The sequence below is a fragment of the Thermobia domestica genome, chromosome 16 (assembly GCF_964235325.1).
Source record: "Thermobia domestica chromosome 16, izTheDome1.hap1.1, whole genome shotgun sequence".
In the NCBI taxonomy this organism is placed as follows: Eukaryota; Metazoa; Arthropoda; class Insecta; order Zygentoma; family Lepismatidae; genus Thermobia; species Thermobia domestica.
In genome coordinates, this window is record NC_137469.1 from 130,606,120 (window position 1) to 130,629,155 (window position 23,036).

Consider the following 23,036-nt stretch of genomic DNA (forward strand, 5'->3'; position numbering starts at 1 on the left):
CTGGTGAACGGGACGTAAAACTCAACTCAACTCAACTCAACTCAACTCAACTCAACTCAACTCAACTCAACTCAACTCAACTCAACTCAACTCAACTCAACTCAACTCAACTCAACTCAACTCAACTCAACTCAACTCAACTCAACTCTTAATTTTTATACATAAGGTTGTTTACAAAGTATAAACTAGTACATAGATCACACAGTGACTGATCCGTTTCCGTCAGAACAAATTAAAGTTGTTGCTTACCGAAGATATTCTGCATCGATACTTTGAATCGTGCTCGATCGGCCACGGGTATGGAGCATGATGCGACATCTCATTCCTTACCGAAGTAGACTTCATTGCAGTACTAGGGCTATATTGTCCAATTGATTTTCCAGAGGCCACCACTATGTGAATTCGACATGGTTAAAGGCGCCGTTTGATAAGTTCGACAGACAGAACAGTAAATGATGGAACTAACATCTGGACTCGTCACGGGAATATACAAAGACATAATAGTATGGATATCAGATGCAATTGACATGCTTCGGGTGGAATGACAGTGATGCCTTGGTCGTGTGTCTTTAAGCTTTGTCGTAGTACAATTCTACATTCTAAGTGTCGTCACCATACACTGCTGGTATATCATCTGTGCAAAATGGGAATACGATACATTATTTGTAATAAGCAGCATTGAGTTTAACTTTTTTCAATCACTTAAGTAGATCCATCCTTAGCCCATTTGACAGAACAATTTTCCAGCGGTGACCAGCGAGATAGCTCTCGTATAGCCTTCTGCCATTGCTTTTTTGCTCCGCATTATGCCGTGGTATTAATGAACTCCTGCTGTGTTGCTTACATTTTGCAGTTTCAATTTCTGATTGATTACAAGATTCACTGTTGATTGAGTCACATATAACCATTAGACCATAACACGCTTTGGTAATAGATTTTCACAAGTCGCCACAGTCTGTATCTTCCTTTCATGGGAAGATCCCTCATTTTGTCGCTAAAATCTGATTGACATAAAACATCTGATAGAGCATCATGACAAATGAAAATGAGCCAAACTTAAAGTGCTATGGACCAGGACCTACGGGGCTTCAAAATATGATTAGCTAAAAACTTATATAGTCGAATAATGTACGTTTTAAGTAAATTTCTTGAAAACCGTTAAGCAATCAAAACAAAAATTATACAATATAATGACAACAAAATTCCCTTTCGAAAAACACATACAAAGTTGCCATAGGTGAAGCAGTGTTGCCAAATTAGCATTAAAATATTTTGTTTGAAATAGTACCATATACAAGTGTGCTCAGATTTAAAATGCACTATTATCACTAAACATAATAGTGAAGTGTAGTAGTACAATACAGTGTTGCACACTGTTGGAGCTACATGTGCTGAAAATGTACAGTCCGCGGCATAAAATTTGTTACAAAAATTCTAAGTCCAAATGAATAACAAACTCTTGCCCAGTTTTCTTATGCATTCCCGCAATACATGTATCAATCGATTAGTTGCTTCTAGTATTTATTCCAACTCCTCCCCGTCCTCCACCTCTCCTTGTCTAAATCAGTGTGTGTGACGCAGTACACTCTTTCCATTCAGCTGAAAAAGAAACAGGAATCAAGTTTACAACGTTATAGCTTTAAAACAGTCTTTTCCATTCGTTTGTTCTGAAATATTTTTAAGAGCCTAAATTAAAGGAAAGTCACACAATCTTCCCAGAGCTTCATAAATATCTTTAGTTTCATTCTTTTCTTTCTTTAAAGAGTGCAAACTAGTAAGATGCTCCCTAAGAAATCTATGGAAATTGCCAAGAGCTCTAAAATATCTACGGACAGAAACGAGTTTTATTCAATGATTCATTTAATTTCTTTTCAGTAAGTGCAAGCAAATGTTTCAGGGGCGTCATTTGGGCAGGACAGGAGGGTGTAATTCCCCCTCTCTTGAGCTTCATAAATACGTATTTTTTGATCAAATGTATAGTAATACACTAATAAAAAGTGAAAACCTTATGTCGCCGGAGAATCTCTTCCTCCCCCCTCCCCCGAATAAAGTCTAAAAGACACTGGTTTTAACAACAAACCTATAGAGCTACGATAGCACATTGCTAAAGAGCTTACATTTGGTTTCAAGAGTCGAAGATTTGATCTCAAGCCATATGACTTCCTGGGTGACATTGAGAGAGAGAGAGAGAGAGAGAGACAGATAGAGATAGAGAGAGAGAGAGATTCAAGTATGGAGACAGAGAGGGATGATTTGTATACACAGATTTAGAATTGGGGGAAAAAATGATCGGACAGCATTCGTATTATGGCGAAAATTCTGATTTTGTGAAAGATAAGAAGGGAAGTTTTCGAACTGCGAGGATCACATTAGGCAGTTGTCGAATTAATGTGGAGAACTCTTTTTAGAGCATCAGATGATTACGAAAGGAGAGAAAGATCTTCAGAACTGAGGAATAAGATTTTAAAAAATCTGATTTCGGCGACGGGGTTTCGAACCACGAACCTTGTGGTTATCTAACCATGACTTTATCCATTCTGCTACGGAGAATTCTATTACTGGTTTACATACGTTTCCCTTAGCTGCGTTGAAAGCTACCTTAAGGGGATATTCCAAAAGTTGACTCTGTGGATGCTGTAGAAGGCCAGTGTCCTTCTCCATCATCTGCATATCGAAATGCAGATGAGGGGCACATTTACATATCAATATTTAAATATATAATTTTGTGATATAATTAATTGCTTAATATTAGCATACTTATTGCATATTAATTAGATATTAGGAGTAAATATGTGTAAAGTCACAGAGCGTAGTACGGAAATATTAATACAATATTGTATTATATTGTATTTATTCAATTGCGTTTATTTCTTTTATAGGTTAGTTATAGTGTATTTACGGGTTGCATCAAATTACCGAGTCATTGTATAATATATAGCATGAATGGGGATGAAGAAAGAATTATATTAAAATCATCTACGATGGATTAATTATAGAAGAAATAGGCAGATTCTATGAGAATCATGCATGGATTTCAGAACGCTGGAAGACAGAGCGAGCGCTGAGAGAAGTTTTTTTTCTTTCCCGACTTCTTGTCGCCTAGACTTCGATATGTGGGGTCCTCACAACTCACCATGTAAAGAAATCACCAGAAGATGGAAAAATAAGACTCCCTATACACAGGAAGTAGCCTACAAACTTCCTTAGTGGAACCACACTGACTTGGAAACAGTGGGTAGAAACACACCACTGCTATTATTTCAAATGTCATAAAATTTTTCGCTTCTACATGTGAGTTTTTAGATTTCTATAGGTGTGAGTTTCTATGTAGCGAGCTCTAGCGTCTCTTCCGCCCCCCTCTTCACCCAGGACCGGTAAAGTCAGCCAGCGGACCTTTAGTTTTCTCCCAAGATGCAACACCAGTTTAAAATGTTTTACTCTGTTTTGACTTATTTTCTATGTATAATATTAATATTAACGTATTACGCTCAAATCGTTCTTGGAAATACCGTACAAAATTCCTGATTTATTTTATTAGCGTGGATCCTTATTCGTACAAGACATTTGGATCTTGTAATTATCAAAAGTAAAAATAAACAAAGATGTTTCCTCTATCCCTCTCCATGAAAACATGGTTGCCATTGGCAGCAGACAGCTTGAAGGACAGCCGCAGGAAATTGGGCTTACTTCAGCTTCTGGGAGAGATGACAGTGTCTGTATAGTATAAAATTGTATTGTAAAAATATTGATCTTTATTTCTGTGTATTTTAACATGTATTTTTCTATGTCATAAGTGTGTAATAAGTGAAGAAAAAGATATTGTTTACAAACTCTCATAGACTTCTGCTGGGAGCAGAAAGTTCCAAGTTCTCCGTAACTGACAGAGAGCAGCACCTATCAAAGGGGTGAAGGGTTGAATTCGCAACCAGAAGCGGCTGAACGGGTGTTGTTGCAGAATGGGCCACCCAGAAGATAGCCGGAAGGCACAAACCTTTGTCAGAGACTCTAAAGGAAGCGAGTTTCTTCGTTTCCTGGTTTTGTGCGATAGATATACTTGTTTTCAGGGGAAAACAAGAGGAGTTCATTCTAGCATTCAGTGGTGATAACATGTAAATATCGTCTCTTACATATCAGTGGCGGCTAACCCGGGAACGTGTGGACATAGTCCCCGTGGATATTCCCGTAATATTCCATATACTCGTGTGTGTAGTGAACTTATCTTCTACATATCACTTTCGAGTGTACACAGTATGTGTTAACCAGAGCACATATCTGGAGAGTTTGCGACTAAGACATACAACTACTGCAATTGATCATGGAACTTAACCATTGAAATCATTTGTTACTTTTATTTTTTTTATTTGCTAACTGTCACGTATAGATAAGTGGATATCTTATCTAAACCCCACTAGTAATTATGGGGAAGCATTTTCATTTCTAATATGCTATTGGAACCAGTAACTTGCATAACATGCAACATCTCTATTAGATATAGTTAAAAAGGCCTGTATCGTCCTTAACACAGAGCCTTCCTTGGACTTTCGTACAAGGTTACCAGCTTTTGTATTTACTGGCATTCACGGACATATCATATGTCCACTCCAAGAAACGTCATTAACCAGTTTTTTTAAACATCGTAATTACTCTTAACCTACAGTGGTGGAATAGAAATGTGGAAGGACTTAGTGATGTGGAACTAGAACTGTGTGCGTGTTAAACCGACTGTTTCAACTACAGGAACTGTCCCACGAGAAACTATGCTAGTTAACCAGTTATCCTTGTGTTTCGTCAATTAACTTGTTATTACAAGATAATAAATTTTGTGTAATATTGATAACTCCTCTCTGAGACAGTCAGATACCATAAACTCATCAAAAATGAGGAGTTAAGAATCTGTATATAATTTCTTTTTATTTTTTTACAAAGGTCAACCAGACCTTATAAATGATATTAAGTTTGCGTCCTCCCCTCTTTTATTTTTTTAATATAGTAAAGAAATATATATATATATATATATATATATATATATATATATATATATATATATATATATATATATATATATATATATATATATATATATATATATATATATATATATATATATATATATATATATATATATAAATTTGTGAAAGTGTTGAGTAGTGCACTACAAAAGGAAAATAATGTGTGAGTGTTGAAGTGAATATACCTCATCAGCTCCCATCTAATGTGCTTTTTATTGGAAATAAAATTACATCTCTATCCAGAATTTGGTGTTCTACTCAGTTTGCTGCAGGGTGAGTACCTACTGCTAATGAGAATGTTTGTTTTTCAGGAGTGTGATACAAGGAAGCATTTTCCCTTGTTCTTGTGTATGTCTGACCGGCTCCCTGAATGGGGCCCAGGGAGACTATTAATGCCCAAGGAACCAAATAACAGCCATGAGTATAGTGAGTTCTAAAACAGGCTGCTACCTGTAAAGTTAAATATATAGATTTTTTTTTCTTTTAACCTTTTTGGATAATTCATCAATGACTCACTATAGTAGCATCTTGACCATGACTGTTATGCAGATAACCCTGAGATCTGCTGTTCTCATATACTAACAAATTTTATGCTCTACCGACTTTAAACTTGTAGGAGTGGCGGCTCTTGCAGGAGAGTACCATTATCTCCAAGAGGGAAGAAATAATTTCAGAAGTCAGGTATTTGCATGTTATGTAAATATCTCTGCTAATTTGAATATTCCCAGCCACTCCACTTCATTTTTTTTTATTTGTGGTGGTTTTCTTAGGTAACAGTAGTTTCGGCTCTGGCTACCTGCACCTCACAATGCGCCGTTCAGATAGGACGTAAACCTCTTGTAACTTAGTTACAATGTACAAAATGAACTTCCTCTTCTTCAGAACACTTTTTAAAGCTTTAAAATTTGTTACTATTGTTTTAATTAAGTTACATTTGATAGAACCATCTGATAAAGTAGTGCCAAGCCCTGTGCGTCATTGTCTGTTAGGTGAATGGTTAATGTAAGTTACTCCTACGTGGATGGTCCGAGCTTCCAATCAAGACCATTCTTATTGATTATTTTATTTGAGCTACGCTCATCCTGTATATTCCACAAGTTCAATTTTGAAGTAATGTAGTCACAGCTAGTTTAATTCGAAATAATTTTCCAATATTATATTTGTTACTAAATTTACATGGCACTCCTCACTGTTTGTAGCCCTGCATAAATGCAAAATTGTTTTAAAAGTATATTTTACTTTCAAGTTTTATTGTTTTTTTTAATTGTCCTTCAACTTTATTTTATAATTATTTTCTATTTCTTAATTATAACATATTTTCTATTTATATTGTATTCTATGTTACACGTTTATTATTTATACTTTATGTCTTACCTTTGAAGAGGAGCTTTTGACAATTCAGAGCAGCAGGGACATACACAGGATGCAGGCCTTTGCAATCAAGAGCTTTTGCCCCCACGAAATCACTACTTTTATTTTGTAAATTATATCTAATTTTAGAGATGATGATAGCAGGGACGGATTCAGGGGAGTGCGTTCGGGCGATCACATCCCCCAGAATAGGGAACTTTTTATACTTTTTATTTGAAAAATAAAACATATCCTAAGAATTTTTCATCTTTGTATTATAAACTTAAATTAAAACCTAAAGTAGATAGGCCTTACTTTCTTAAGAAAGTTAATTCTGCAGAAGAGCTACTTCTCCTTTTCTAAATTTGTTTTTTTCTTTTCTTTTCTTTCTTTTTTTTTGCAATCCGCTCTTACCTTGATTTGACTTCGAACGACCGCCCCTCCCAAACAATCATCCTGGATCCGCCCCTGGGTGATAGACATTTTAGTAAAATATGCCCTCAATCGCTGAAATAAATTCCTGTCAAGCTTTCGATCGCTGAAATAAATTTCTGTCTAAGGCCTTGCAAAACAGTGACGATTTTAGGGAGTGATCAGTTAGTAATGCCTCCCTGGAGCAACAACACTTCCCCAGAAGTCATATCTCCGATAATTCAGAATGTGATTTGTGCATTAGCACTTTTCACTCTCAGTGTCTTGAAACGCACCAAAAAGGAACTGTTCTGAAGTATTTACTGGTTCTCCCTATGACCCCATTTCAATATGGCCAACCTTGGACATATACACATCTGAAATATCACCTTTTATGTCAGTGATCCCGAAAACTATCCATTCGACACAAATATAGGATATTTTCGATTCTTTATTCCTGTCACCCTCTCATTGTCAACTCGAAGCCAACCAAGACTTATTTTGGACTTACGCAGCATCCACAGTGTTACTTTTCATCTTTGCACATGAATACGACACTAATTTCGTTCGTATTTGACTACTTTTACATGTCACCTTCACCTCTTGGTAGGGATTTTTTCAGTATCTCGCCCCCACAACTATGGAGAAATTTCAACCAACTAAGTATAATTAAAATGATCATCTGAAACACAACAGTACGGGTGATCTTTATCGCAGAGGAATTCGTTAACTACTGTTTCTATATCAATGTATTGGCTTTTTTTGCTCTGCATGCTGGAGATTGCCAAAGAGCTAAACTTCATTCTGTACTATTGTGCTATGAATATAGTGGTTTAATACACTGAATACTCGCTTAGATGATGCTCTCGTCACAGGAAAAGTGAGATACAGTTATAAAAGAAAAACGAAACGAAATATTTAAGTTTTACGTTCCACGTTATGCCGACTACGCTAATGGAGACAGTGATGGTGAGAAACGAATGAAATTGTTTAATGAAAAAAGTGGGAGGAAACGGGAGAAACCCGAGGACACTCATGCACACGGTGTTTGTCCATAATAAAGTTCATTCAGCGCGAGCTGGGATCTAACCAACAACTCCATGCACCATAGGTAAAGTTATAAAAGAATAGGTGTCTAAACAAATACGGAACACTACTATCAATGAGTTATATAAGATTTGATTTTTATTTATTTCATTCTAAGTTAAAATTTCAATCAATCTTGTTCTTCATTACTGTTCGAAAACTTAAAGTTGTTGCTGCAAGGACGTGAGAAATCTTTTCAGTAGACTTCGCAGTCCCCTCCACAGCTTCTTTTTCATGTAAGGCTAAAGTAGTCTCATTTTAGACATCGAGGAAAAATAGTGGAATTACGAATTTTCAATGGGCCCCGTTTTACTCTGGGCTCCCTCAACCCACTGCCGTTAGTTACGTCACTGTTCAGGATGCATGATGCAGCTTCTGCTTTTAGGAATACTTTCTAAGGCACTACGAGTTTTTTTTTAACTGCTATGTGAATTAAGTTGTATTTGCTAGAAGTGTCGGTTAAAGGAAACTTAAGATCCTACATTCAAAAACAAATAATCTCTTTCGAAACTCTAATGGAAAACGAAACGAATCGTCCTAAACATGTTACGCTTTTGAAGAGAAAAAGAGCAAAGCAGTAGTTGCACATACGCTTAATGGTGTTTCTTGGATACAAATTTATAACTTACAAAAGTCATGTTCACGTTATGGTTTGATAGATGAAGGGTTAGTAAAAGGAATTCTTACGCTGGTGGTCGTGGGTTCGAATCTCTGCTCTTCTTGTTACTTTTTTCTTAGCTACACTTAGTTTGCGCATTCCAAACCTTGAAGTTTGGATTATTTATGAAAGCAGGTAGAGAATTAATTGTAGTCAAAATTAGTTTCAAATATGAGATTATAGTTACATATTTTGTCTTTAACTTATTACGTATCAATTTTTATATCAAATTTTCCAGTCTTTATTTAATTCATCTTCCGGTGTAATACAATGAACATTTGCAGAGCGACGTCAGTTGGACGAAAGTACTATATTCCATTGTTACTCTAATATACCTAGGTATTTGTTCATATATTTATAAATTATTTACTAAGTAAAAACTTATGGCGGTCCAAATTATGTGTCATATAATAGACCGTACGAAGGCGGACATAGCAGAAGGCGTATTGCAAATATCCCTGGTGATAAAAAGTAGGGGTCTTCTTCACTAGATTCGAACCACTGTTACAGGCGGTTTTGCTTTACATAGCAAGCATAATACCACTCGGCCACCAAGTCTCGCACGTTAGCCTCTTTATTAATGCAGAACATACTGAGGCACTTACATTCACTGGTGTCGCGTAATGTATTTCATAAAATTTTGTTAATAAGTGGGTCGAATTAGGTAGCCCTCGAGAGGGCTGATGGTGTTGTGGGCGAGCATTTATTAATAGTGTGTATAGTCCCCTTGGGACTCGATTACAGCTGCCATACGCCGTGGCATTGAATCCACCAGGCGAGAGATATAGCGTTGGGTGCAACAGATCGACCATGCATCTTCAACACGCTCCCAAAGATCATTAGATGTTCGTGGAGGATTGTTCGACCAGGTTTCCCGCAATGTTCTTGCAACAGAGGCCCACATACTTTCAATAGGGTTCAGATCTGCTCCATGAGGAACCCTGTCAACTATTTCGACATCAGGTTGCCTCTACAATCATGTCTGAACCACATTTGAATTATGTATCGAGCTATTGTCCTGTTGCAAATATAATATGCCGTCACCTACATGAGCTTTTATTTCCGGAAGCGTTTTATCCAGATGTTCCACATACTTGTGGGCGTTTAGGCGACCAGGAATCCTGTAGATTCCTCCGAAATTTGCAGCCTTGCATATCCATGCCCGACAGTGAACTGTTACATGTCCCATTCGACCAGAACGGGAAACGTATTCAGAGGCATACCTTTTTCCAGGGGGGCGGTAAACACGCTTCGGCCCGAAGTTTGCACTGGAAAATATTTTTTCGTCTGTGAAAACGACCTCGTCCCACACAGTTCAATATTTAACTGTGCAAACGCCAGACGGTCAACTATGTGGTCTTCTGTTAGTCGCTCCTTAACAGCTGCCCTGTATGATCTCAAACCAAAGGATTTGAGTCAACGACGGACAGTCGTAACATCGCCTGGGAAATTGGTTTCCTCTCGTAACTGTCGGGCAGACATGAAAGGGTGCTCACGGCATTGGGCAATTACACTCTGGTCTTCTTCGGCAGAGGAAACTCTTTGTCGCCCACTTCCTCTTTTACGTCTTACATCTCCTGTTTCCTCATATCTCCTCCACCACCTCCGTGCTGTAGCACGGTTAACGCCATATCTCGCGCCTGCCTCGCTATAGTTCATGCCCGCATGCTCAATTAAAGCAATCACGCTGTTTTTAACAGAAGCTTCGTAGTGAGCCATTTTCACACCAGAATCAAAATGATAGCTTTGCTTAGGTGTTTGAACGGAACGTGCTTCATTTGACTTCACGTAACAAGGCGGAGTTTCCTCTCATTGCTGTAGATGATATCGTACGCCTTCTACTGGGTGTTTCGTGACGGAAAAAGTGCTTTTAAGCAGTATTTTTCGTTCTTTCAAAATTTCTTTCGATTTTTTTTAATCATATAAGTCAATAATCTTTGGCATAGTTTATATTAATAACGTGGTTGTTCTTAAACCTTTCGTTCGCTATTTGGTTTCTTCTCCACACCAAACTACACATATGATACGTTTAATTCTCATAGTTGTCATTTGGTTTCAAAGCAGTCACCATTATCTGGTAAAGCAATTTTGTTCGCCACGACTCATGAGTTTTGTAACAAAACACGTCAAGAAATGAGTTAAATGAAGGCTGCAAGAGTTTATATCAAAGTTGAGTATTGTGAGCTAGTGACAAGCATGTAATAACGTCTCGTATTTGAAAATAATGTTAGCTACTTTTAATTCACTAACTGCTATTAGATTTAATTCAAGCTTAAAGAATTGGAATGAACAAACTCAGTGTAGCTTAAAGAAACAAAACGTAAGAAGAACAGACGAGATTCGAACCCTGGATCACCAGTACAAAAATCCTGTTCACTAACCCCTCACCTAACAAGCCATCAACTTCTATAAGTTTTAAATTTGCAAGCAAATGATACCATTATACGTTTGTGCAATCAATGTTTTGCTGTTTTCCTCTTCAAGAACGTAACATGTTTACGACGATTCGTTTCGTTTTCCATTAGAGCTTCTAGAGAGATGATTTGTGTTTGAGTATAGGATCTTTTGTTTCCTTTAACCGACAGTTCTAGCAAATACAACTCAATTGAAACAGCTGTAAAAAAAAAAAAACTAGTACTGTCTTAGAAAGTATTCCTAAAAGGGAGAAACTCCATCGTGCACCCTGAACAGTGACGGGAGTGCGTTGAGCGAGGCCAACAGCAAAATGATGTCCATTGAGGATTCGTAACTCCACTTTGAAGGGTTTTAATTAATTTCACACTTTTTCCTCAATGTCTAAAATGTAACTACTTAGCCTTAGATGAAAAGGAAGTTGTGAAGGAGCTATAGACTGTGAAGTCTCCGAAAAGATTTATCACGTCCTTGCAGCAACTATTTCCAGCAAAAGGGAATAAGTACATCAGACCTAAGTTTTCAGAAATGCTAAAAAAACCTTCCCGAGGCGTATTTGTATTTGTTTCAACACGTGTATAACTGATTAATTGTAGCAAAAGAACTGACAAACTCTAAGACAAGAAGAAGAATCTTGTATTGTAGCACTGCAATTAGTGAGAAAAGCTTAAAAGTGGAAAAAATATTTTTATGTACTTATTCCATTTTTCCAATCAGTGGTTCAATTATGAGCCTATATTTTTGAGGTGTTAAAAATAATAATAATAAGAAGAAAACTTATTAACTGGTAGGTTACGCTGGACACTTAATTGTGTATATGGAACAATGGAACTTGGAGTTATACAGAGGATTTTGGATTTCTGTTGGCGATCAATTAATCTTTACCCTAGTAGGGAATACTGGTTGGTCCGGATTTCGAACAGTAATGAAGATCAAGATTGATTGAAATTTCAACTTTGAATGAAATAAATAAAAATCTAATCTTATACAACTCTCATTGACAGTAGTGTTCCGTATTTGTTTAGACGCCTATTCCTTTATAACTTTACCTATGGTGCATGGAGTTGTTGGTTAGATCCCAGCTCGCACTGAATGAACTTTATTATGGACAAACACCGTGTGCATGAGTGTCCTCGGGTTTCTCCCGTTTCCTCCCACTTTTTTCATTAAACAATTTCATTCGTTTCTCACCATCACTGTCTCCATTAGCGTAGTCGGCATAACGTGGAACGTAAAACTTAAATATTTCGTTTCGTTTTTCTTTTATAACTGTATCTCACTTTTCCTGTGACGAGAGCATCATCTAAGCGAGTATTCAGTGAATTAAACCACTATATTCATAGCACAATAGTACAGAATGAAGTTTAGCTCTTTGGCAATCTCCTGCATGCAGAGCAAAAAAAGCCAATACATTGATATAGAAACAGTAGTTAACGAATTCCTCTGCGATAAAGATCACCCGTACTGTTGTGTTTCAGATGATCATTTTAATTATACTTAGTTGGTTGAAATTTCTCCATAGTTGTGGGGGCGAGATACTGAAAAAATCCCTACCAAGAGGTGAAGGTGACATGTAAAAGTAGTCAAATACGAACGAAATTAGTGTCGAATTCATGTGCAAAGATGAAAAGTAACACTGTGGATGCTGCGTAAGTCCAAAATAAGCCTTGGTTGGCTTCGAGTTGACAATGGGAGGGTGACAGGAATAAAGAATCGAAAATATCCTATATTTGTGTCGAATGGATAGTTTTCGGGATCACTGACATAAAAGGTGATATTTCAGATGTGTATATGTCCAAGGTTGGCCATATTGAAATGGGGTCATAGGGAGAACCAGTAAATACTTCAGAACAGTTCCTTTTTGGTGCGTTTCAAGACACTGAGAGTGAAAAGTGATAATGCACAAATCACATTCTGAATTATCGGAGATATGACTTCTGGGGAAGTGTCGTTGCTCCAGGGAGGCATTACTAACTGATCACTCCCTAAAATCGTCACTGTTTTGCAAGGCCTTAGACAGAAATTTATTTTAGCGATCGAAAGCTTGACAGGAATTTATTTCAGCGATTGAGGGCATATTTTACTAAAATGTCTATCACCCAGGGGCGGATCCAGGATGATTGTTTGGGAGGGGCGGTCGTTCGAAGTCAAATCAAGGTAAGAGCGGATTGCAAAAAAAAGAAAGAAAGAAAAGAAAAGAAAAAAACAAATTTAGAAAAGGAGAAGTAGCTCTTCTGCAGAATTAACTTTCTTAAGAAAGTAAGGCCTATCTACTTTAGGTTTTAATTTAAGTTTATAATACAAAGATGAAAAATACTTAGGATATGTTTTATTTTTCAAATAAAAAGTATAAAAAGTTCCCTATTCTGGGGGATGTGATCGCCCGAACGCACTCCCCTGAATCCGTCCCTGCTATCATCATCTCTAAAATTAGATATAATTTACAAAAAAAAAAGTAGTGATTTCGTGGGGGCAAAAGCTCTTGATTGCAAAGGCCTGCATCCTGTGTATGTCCCTGCTGCTCTGAATTGTCAAAAGCTCCTCTTCAAAGGTAAGACATAAAATATAAATAATAAACGTGTAACATAGAATACAATATAAATAGAAAATATGTTATAATTAAGAAATAGAAAATAATTATAAAATAAAGTTGAAGGACAATTAAAAAAAACAATAAAACTTGAAAGTAAAATATACTTTTAAAACAATTTTGCATTTATGCAGGGCTACAAACAGTGAGGAGTGCCATGTAAATTTAGTAACAAATATAATATTGGAAAATTATTTCGAATTAAACTAGCTGTGACTACATTACTTCAAAATTGAACTTGTGGAATATACAGGATGAGCGTAGCTCAAATAAAATAATCAATAAGAATGGTCTTGATTGGAAGCTCGGACCATCCACGTAGGAGTAACTTACATTAACTATTCACCTAACAGATAATGACGCACAGGGCTTGGCACTACTTTATCAGATGGTTCTATCAAATGTATTTTAATTAAAACAATAGTAACAAATTTTAAAGCTTTAAAAATGTCCTGAAGAAGAGGAAGTTCATTTTGTACATTGTAACTAAGTTACAAGAGGTTTACGTCCTATCTGAACGGTGCATCCACCGAGTCAACTTTTGGAATATCCCCTTAAGGTAGCTTTCAACGCAGCTAAGGGAAACGTATGTGAACCAGTAATAGAATTCTCCGTAGCAGAATGGATAAAGTCATGGTTAGATAACCACAAGGTTCGTGGTTCGAAACCCGTCGCCGAAATCAGATTTTTTAAAATCTTAATTCCTCAGTTCTGAAGATCTTTCTCTCCTTTCGTAATCATCTGATGCTCTAAAAAGAGTTCTCCACATTAATTCGACAACTGCCTAATGTGATCCTCGCAGTTCGAAAACTTCCCTTCTTATCTTTCACAAAATCAGAATTTTCGCCATAATACGAATGCTGTCCGATCATTTTTTCCCCCAATTCTAAATCTGTGTATACAAATCATCCCTCTCTGTCTCCATACTTGAATCTCTCTCTCTCTCTCTATCTCTATCTGTCTCTCTCTCTCTCTCTCTCTCAATGTCACCCAGGAAGTCATATGGCTTGAGATCAAATCTTCGACTCTTGAAACCAAATGTAAGCTCTTTAGCAATGTGCTATCGTAGCTCTATAGGTTTGTTGTTAAAACCAGTGTCTTTTAGACTTTATTCGGGGGAGGGGGGAGGAAGAGATTCTCCGGCGACATAAGGTTTTCACTTTTTATTAGTGTATTACTATACATTTGATCAAAAAATACGTATTTATGAAGCTCAAGAGAGGGGGAATTACACCCTCCTGTCCTGCCCAAATGACGCCCCTGAAACATTTGCTTGCACTTACTGAAAAGAAATTAAATGAATCATTGAATAAAACTCGTTTCTGTCCGTAGATATTTTAGAGCTCTTGGCAATTTCCATAGATTTCTTAGGGAGCATCTTACTAGTTTGCACTCTTTAAAGAAAGAAAAGAATGAAACTAAAGATATTTATGAAGCTCTGGGAAGATTGTGTGACTTTCCTTTAATTTAGGCTCTTAAAAGTATTTCAGAACAAACGAATGGAAAAGACTGTTTTAAAGCTATAACGTTGTAAACTTGATTCCTGTTTCTTTTTCAGCTGAATGAAAAGAGTGTACTACGTCACACACACTGCTTTAGACAAGGAGAGGTGGAGGACGGGGAGGAGTTGGAATAAATACTAGAAGCAACTAATCGATTGATACATGTATTGCGGGAATGCATAAGAAAACTGGGCAAGAGTTTGTTATTCATTTGGACTTAGAATTTTTGTAACAAATTTTATGCCGTGGACTGTACAATGGAGAAGTCTCATACGTGGCAACAGAGGGTAATAAAGGAATTCATTAGAAAAAGTGAGGGTTTTGCATTATGCTTCTGTAGCCCCAGTGAATAAGCAGACAACTCGCGAAAACAAAATGATACACGTGAGGAAAGAAACACATGTTTTCTAATTCTGTAAACTGATTCTCTAGATTATCTATTCAATATTTGGAAGAGTACTGTCTTTCATGTTAAATGGCATATTCTTCTACTTCCTCTCCTACATACTATATTTGTACATTGTAATATTACCATATTCACATTGGAAATATAATTATTTTCTTAGTACCTCATTTCGTTTTTAGTTAGCCTGGATAGCCGTGTGATCTAGAAAGGTAGCCAATCGACACATTAGGGATCGCGGGTTTCAATCCCGCCTCGGACATGTTTTTGTTGTACTTTTCATTTTACAATGCCATTGTTATCTCTCTCTTTTATAGTGGTTCGGATTCTACTTTACACCATAGGCTCCGTCCTATGTAGTTTCGATGCTGACACAAGACGTTAAAATGGCATTACTCAATTTCGTTTTTCAAATGCAACAATATTTTGTGACACTGCTGACATTTTGCTATGTTGTACTATCGATGTTATGCATTTTAACTAAATTCATAGTATGAGACCCAGATTCCTTTATTACCATGTGTTGCCACATGTCAGACTTCTCCATCGCACATTTTCAGCACACGTAGCTCCAACAGTGTGCAACGCTGTATCACTACATTTCACTGTTATGTTTAATGATAACAGTGCATTTTAAATCCGTGCACACTTGAATATGGTGCTGTTTCAAACAAAATATTTTTATGCTGAGTTGGCAACACTGCTTCAGCTCTAGCAACACTGTGTTTCTCGATATTGCATTTTGTTGTCATTATATTGTACAACTTTTGTCTCGATTGCTTTAACGGTTTTCAAGATATTTAAACATACATAATTACTTGATACAATTTTTTGGATATTCAAATTTGAAGTCCCGTAGCTCCTGTCCTTCTGGTCTATGCATCTTAAATTTTGCTCATTTTCGTTTCTCATGATGTGCTGTGTCAATCAGATTTTAGCGAAAACTTGTGGGACTTTCCCTTGTGAGTTCCACTATTTCTTTCTTTGGATGCAGTTCCGTTGATGATATGGCTAGTGGAAGGGATCGCTGAGCATAACATTTAACTATAATACTAGCAGCGATCCATTCTACCATAAATTCATTGTACCAGCACTGTTCTACTATATGGAAAACGTTACAGTTCGCACAAAAAGAATCGTGACATACCTTATTCAAAATAGATTATTTTCGGCGGTATGTTGCCCTCGGCTCTTTGAAGCGTTCGCAAAGCGTTTTTGTTGCTCATGCATACGCTTGGAAAACGCTGACTATGTATTTAAATGTGGATGGCTAATCACAATGCACTGCAAACACGAAAGCAATAAAATCGCTAAGAAAACGTCATCTCGAGCGTATTTGGTGCATTTCAGAACAAAGGACCGCTTGCTGTTTAAAAGATGTCTCAAGTAAAGAAAAAAGGAAAGACGTGTTGCCAGGTAAAGGGATTTTAGCAAGAATTAGCTCGTTGGAATATGGTTTGTGCAGAGTATTGGGACTCTGCTATTATATACCTGGATCTGACAGAAAAGACCTGGAAACTCTGACTGGCTCACAGTATGATTTATAACTCTGGCGAAGGTAAAATTACCGAGTAGCCACCTAGATCGCGTTCGCTGCGGGGGATAATGTATTAAAAACGCATTCTCTAGAGCCATACGCTAACTTATCCACACAACTGCTGAGAGACTGATACACGTGTGCGCATAGTTTTATTCCTCAGTGATACCAGTGATGCCAACCGGTGGAAAAAATCCCTTATTGTGGGATTTTTTGACGATGATTTCTCAAAATGGTATAAAGGGAATTTTCGTAAAAAATTGGCCGAATTCATGGGATTTTTCATATAGCTATCTATTCCATGGATGCCAACAAGATAGTCTATGGGCGAGTAGACAAACGAATCTTCAATAAACTTGTATTAATGCTAATTGCCAAATTTAGTTACCATAAAATGTATGTTAGTGTTAAAATCATTAATGCCATGACTAGTGAATCTCAAATGAACGCTGATTGTACTCTGATATTAAAAGAAAGAGAGAGAAATGAAAGAAAGAACAACTGGTGGTAGAAAATAGAACTAGAAACGTCCAACTTCCAAATTGTTCCATACGAAATGACTGAAAAATGAAGTTTATCTAGTTTTATTACGTTCAGTTGGAAGATGATGGCACAAAAGTGTGATCGAAATACTAAACTCACAACAAAATGCACTTATTTTTATCAGTATTTTGAATTGTCTCTTTCAATTAAGGAAAACAAGCTAATTATATTCGCTAATTTCACTATTTACGTTTTGTAAGATTAAAAATTTCTTATTAGTTTAGCGTGGGAAATTTAAGAGCAAAATGGGAATTTCTGCCTCTCGAGATGGGGATTTTTTATAACTTTTCAGGTTGGTATCACTGAGTGATCTGCAAGTTGTTCGGATGGAAACGGATCAGCTTCTGTAGTTAATTACTAGATTTAATAGTGCGTATATTACAATCTACAATAGTGTTAGACTTTTTTCGTAATTTGATCATGTATCTACAGTGGCCAATTTTCAACGGAATTCATTGTGACCTACTTAAATAGGTATCATTGCTCCATACCTTCGAATAATCTTTCCTTTCGCTGTTACTAAATTCTTTTGCTCATCTTCGTATGGTAGAAAGAACTTAATGAGCATTCGCAGGATAAAACATGCATTGATAACATGAAAAAGTCCAGACGTTATTGTATTTGTTTCCCTCTCAAAAGTCACATACAGAGTTTCAAGAATGATTGATACCATAGATAATACATATCGGAGAAGGAAATCGATGATAGTAAGACATGTGCCCTTCAGTTTTATTATCTCGCTATGACGTTCAATGAATCTGCAACATAGGTATAAAACATATATTATACAAATGTTTTGTAAAAAGAATGGATTCTATTATACTACTTCATTACGATATATTATTTTATCCTCAACGGATATTCAAGTAAAACTCAATTTTAGATTTTTTAGTTGTTAGTCCTGTCAAATTAGAATTCTACTATAGGAAAATTTCCCTAAAGCTTACTTTTTCTGTGTAATTAATATTACCTGTCTAAATAGCACCTCAAAAATACTTGTCGATTTGACCTCTACTAAAAATGCTATAGCATCCCAAAGATCAAGAAACAACCATTGTCGGGCCGCGGTGACTCAATGGTAGATCGTCATCTCTGGAGCATGGGGTCGTTGGTTTAATCCCAACTCGCGTCAAGTGAGCTTTGTGCTGGACAAACACCATATGCGTGGGTTTTCTTGGGGTTCTCCCGTTTCTCACACTTTCTTCATTCCATCATTTTCATTCACTTCTCACAATTATCATGTCCTTTAGCCTAGCCAGCATAAACGTGGGACGTAAAACTTAAATATTTCATTTCATTTCAGAAACAATGTTTTTTATGAAAATATTGCAAACTATTGGTTCCACGACAAAAATGGTTATTAGAAAAATTGTAGCCCAGAAAATTTGCTAGAAAATTGTTCTATTTGTTATTTTTTAATTGATAGCCGTTTTGGAAATATTTCATTCTGAAATTTATATAAAAGTATATAATAGTATTAGAGATGCACCTACGAGACGGCAAATGGGGCCCAGTCCCTTAAACGACTTCCTACTCCCCCTCAAGTGGAGTTCGATTGTTAGGTGTTTATTTAAACATGTTTATTAAAGCAAATGAATGCTTATAATAACGCAGACAGAAGTGTCCATTCCTCACACAGAAGAATAAAGTTTAAACGGATATAAAATTGGAAATTTGAATATTTTAAAAATATTGATCCTCTTTTCCCTTTTAGAAGCGGAATTGTCGAAAACGCTGAAACATATGTTTACTCGAATTTCACATCTCCAACTTAAAGCAAAAAATCACATTAAATATTTTATGGATAACAAGAGATCGAAAATTTTAATACTAGAAATTGTCTCTTTTCAGAGCTAAAGTTTTCAAAATGCTGAAACACGTTTACAATTAATTACAATTAGAAGTTTATGTATACCAGACTTCTTACCTCCAATTTAAACAATACCCTCACATAAAGTTTCTTTTTCTATATAAAAAATCGGAAATTTGAATATTATAGAAATTGTTCGCTTTTCTCATTAGTAGCTGAATTCTTGAAAGATGGATTCTTTTATTTAAGATTTTAATTATCGAATTCCACTTCTCTAACTTGAGTGAATCCTCACATTTGACATTTTCGCAATAAAGAGTCGAAATTGGTAAGATAGAAATTCCTTTTTTTTTTGCCTATATAAAAGTGGAATTTTCTTAAAAATGGTGAAACTTTTGCCTATTTAATATTGGAAGTTTCTAAAAATGGTGAAACTTTTGCCTATTTAAGAGTGGCATTTTTTAAAAATGGTGAAACTTTTGCCTATTTAAAAGTGGAATTTTCTATAAATGGTGAAGCTTTTGCCTATTTAAGAATTGAAATTTTTGAAAATGGTGAAAGTTTTTTCCTATTTAAGAGTGGAAGTTTTTCAAAATGGTGAAACTTTTGCCTATTTAAGAATGGAATTTTCTAAAAATGATGAAACGTAAGTTCAATTAGTTTTTATGGGAAGTTCATATGCCAAAGTTTTATCTTCCTAATGTGAGATACTTCAATATACATACGTATTATATTATACTTATACATACTGCATACGTATTTTTAAAAAGTGTCTATCATTTGTTTTCATACCAAGAGAGTTTCCTTCCAAATTTTATGTTTTTAACTATATTAGTATGACCTTTATCTTATTAATGAGTCACTTATAATAGTATAGATCTGAAAGGAAAATAATCTAAACAGTGTCAACCATAATAATTATGCATTTGCCTAACGTAATACGTAATTAGTGAAATACTGATCAGTAGCATAGCCAGAAATATATCATACAGAGCACTAATAATTACAGTAACGAAACAATACGCTTATACAGAAGTATACACATACATATGTGACGTCACTGGTGGGAATGTTAGGAATATGGACGGCCAAAGTACTTCATGGGCTTTTGTGACATAAAGTGTAGTATTTTATTTCAGTACATAGAGATAAGGTGAATTATACATGAGACAGATAAGAAGGAAATTCTTTTTCAGTTTTCTTTAGTTACACAATATTGAAATATCAATGAAATTTACTAAGAGATAATGGGCCTTATGCAGAGTTGTTTTGACGCGTGATTGGTGTCATACTAATGAGCTCGACTAACATACAGATGGTGATCAGAAAAATGGAAACACCTGTAGTTGGCAACACGTCAGATGTATGGGTTAGTAGTGGTGTCGTGGCACCCGCAGCGCCGGGCCGCTGGTGGTGGTGTGTTAGGTCGGTATCCATACTACTTCAGGCGCAGTGGAACAGCAGTGTCCAGTGGCTGCAGCAGACGGAGGTAGTGTAAAATGGGAGACCTCTCAGATTTTCAAAGAGGGCAAATTGTTGGTGCGCGGTTATGTGGAGTGTGACGGCAGTGGCTACTGTGTTAGGTGTGTCGCGTGAGACGGTGTCGAAGGTGATGACGGCCTACACAACACACGGGAAAATCACATCGGGGAAGCGGAACAGTGGGCGGAAGAAAATTATGAGTGACAAGTCACGCCGGGTATTAAAGCGCATTGTCACGCAGAACCGTCGTGCCATTGCGGAGCAAGTGATGGAGGAACTCAATCAGCACCTCCCCCACCCTGTTTCGACAATCACAGTCCCCCGCGAATTACATTACATGAACTTACGGAGTCGTGTTCACGGGCCAAACTGCTCATCAGGGACCATAACGCTTTCGCACGCCGCAAATGATGCCGCGACCATGCAACTTGGACCGCTGAGAACTGGAAACGTGTGATATGATCGGACGAGTCATCCTTCACCCTATTCCCAACCACGGGCCGTGTTTATGTGTGGAGAACGCCAACGAAGCTTATGATCTACAGTGTCTCCGCCCAACTGTGAAACATGGCGGCGGCTCGGTGATGCTGTGGGCCCCCATATCATGGTTTTCATTGGGTCCTGTGGTCACACTTAGCGGACGAATCACTGCCAACCATTATGTCGCAATTTTAGGAGACCACTTGCATCCTATGGTCCGGATGTTGTTCCCGAACAATGACGCCATCTTCCAGGATGATAATGCACCCATTCACACAGCTGGCGTTGTTGCAGCGTGGTTTGAGGAACATCGGGATGAAGTTCAACACCTCCCCTGGCCCGCCCAATCCCCAGATCTCAACATAATTGAACATTATGGTTCGTCTTGGAAACACGACTCCGGCGACGATTTCCACCTCCATCCTCTCTCACAGAACTGGCCGATGCCCTGCACGAGGAATGGTGTAAAATTCCACTTGCTACCATTCACGATCTCTATGCCTCCATCCCACGTCGCATCAAGGCTGTTCTGAAGGCGAAAGGTGGCCCGACACCATATTAATCTGTTAAGTTGCAATTTCGTTCAGGTGTTTCCATTTTTCTGATCACCATCTGTATGTTTCGTGCAGTAGTCAGGCCTTCAGTACGACACTAATCATACGTCAAAACGATTCTGCATAAGGCGGACTAAGTCAAACTTCTTGACACTATTGCCATGAAAGACTACAACCAGCCAGATGACTGACTGAATGATGAGTGGCAGCTCATCTGTTCCCAAGTACCATTGCTTCTGGCTTTCTGGATCGTATTCCGTTATCTTTTAATTCTGGTAGCGCCTTAATTGCCTTACAATACTGGGTAAATAACATAAATATTTTAGTGCTCTGCCGAGAATATAACCAGAGTCTATGCACACCGAAGTCGCGAAGGCTAACAATTCGGCAAAACCAAAGGTAAATAATAATAATAATAATAATAATAATAATAATAATAATAATAATAATAATAATAATAATAATAATAATAATAATAATAATAATAATAATAATAATCGCTATTCGGACTCGCACATGGTAAATTTTGATGGCTGTGGTAACTAAAAAGAGTTGAAAATGATTAAGAATGCAGTATATAATTATAAAAATACAGTACATAACGCTGAAATTTCTTGTAGGGTAAAAAATAGAGGCAAGTTTTTCTTTAAGAATATATTGTAGTGCTTGCTGTTTGTGTCATCGATATAAAAGAGTCGTAATACGCCTATATAAAAGAGTCACAAATGGAACATAGTATATGAAAGCAGAATCTATTTCGCTATCACTCTACTAAAGGGGGAAGGACTTCAGCCGAGCTAGCCCCTTGCCTACGCCATTGATATTAATTAATCATTAGCTTTGTTACTCTGATTTACCTAACTGGGTGCACACAATAGCTGTTTTATTAGCTTATTATACTATTATATAGCTATCTGAGAGTGATCTTTATTCTTCTTCGATTTTTCACTATTTTTACAGTTTGTACTTTCCAGAGACGATAGGAGGGAAGAAAATATGGTTATCGTAAATAAATAAATAAATAAATAAATTCGAGATTTCAGTTGATTCACACATTTCATTGCCTCTACACACCAATAAACGGATTTTTGGATGTCTCTTCGTCCGTCTGCCGGTTCATCCCAATGTAAAGATGTTTACTCGCATACAGGTCATACCGTTCAATAAATAGGGACCAAATTTAAAACTTAAAGATTTTATAAGATTTAC

The 23,036-nt window shown here is 36.8% G+C and overlaps 1 protein-coding gene across 1 annotated transcript in view; it reads right to left on the reverse strand.

The window, feature by feature from the left end:
• LOC145673417 (uncharacterized) overlaps positions 1-23,036 on the reverse strand; it is a 755,597-nt gene that overhangs the window by 90,375 nt on the left and 642,186 nt on the right. The window contains exon 28 of the mRNA XM_081743106.1: positions 17,993-18,259. Within this exon, the coding sequence (XP_081599232.1) occupies positions 17,993-18,259 (267 nt within the window). The remainder of the gene's footprint in view (positions 1-17,992; positions 18,260-23,036) is intronic.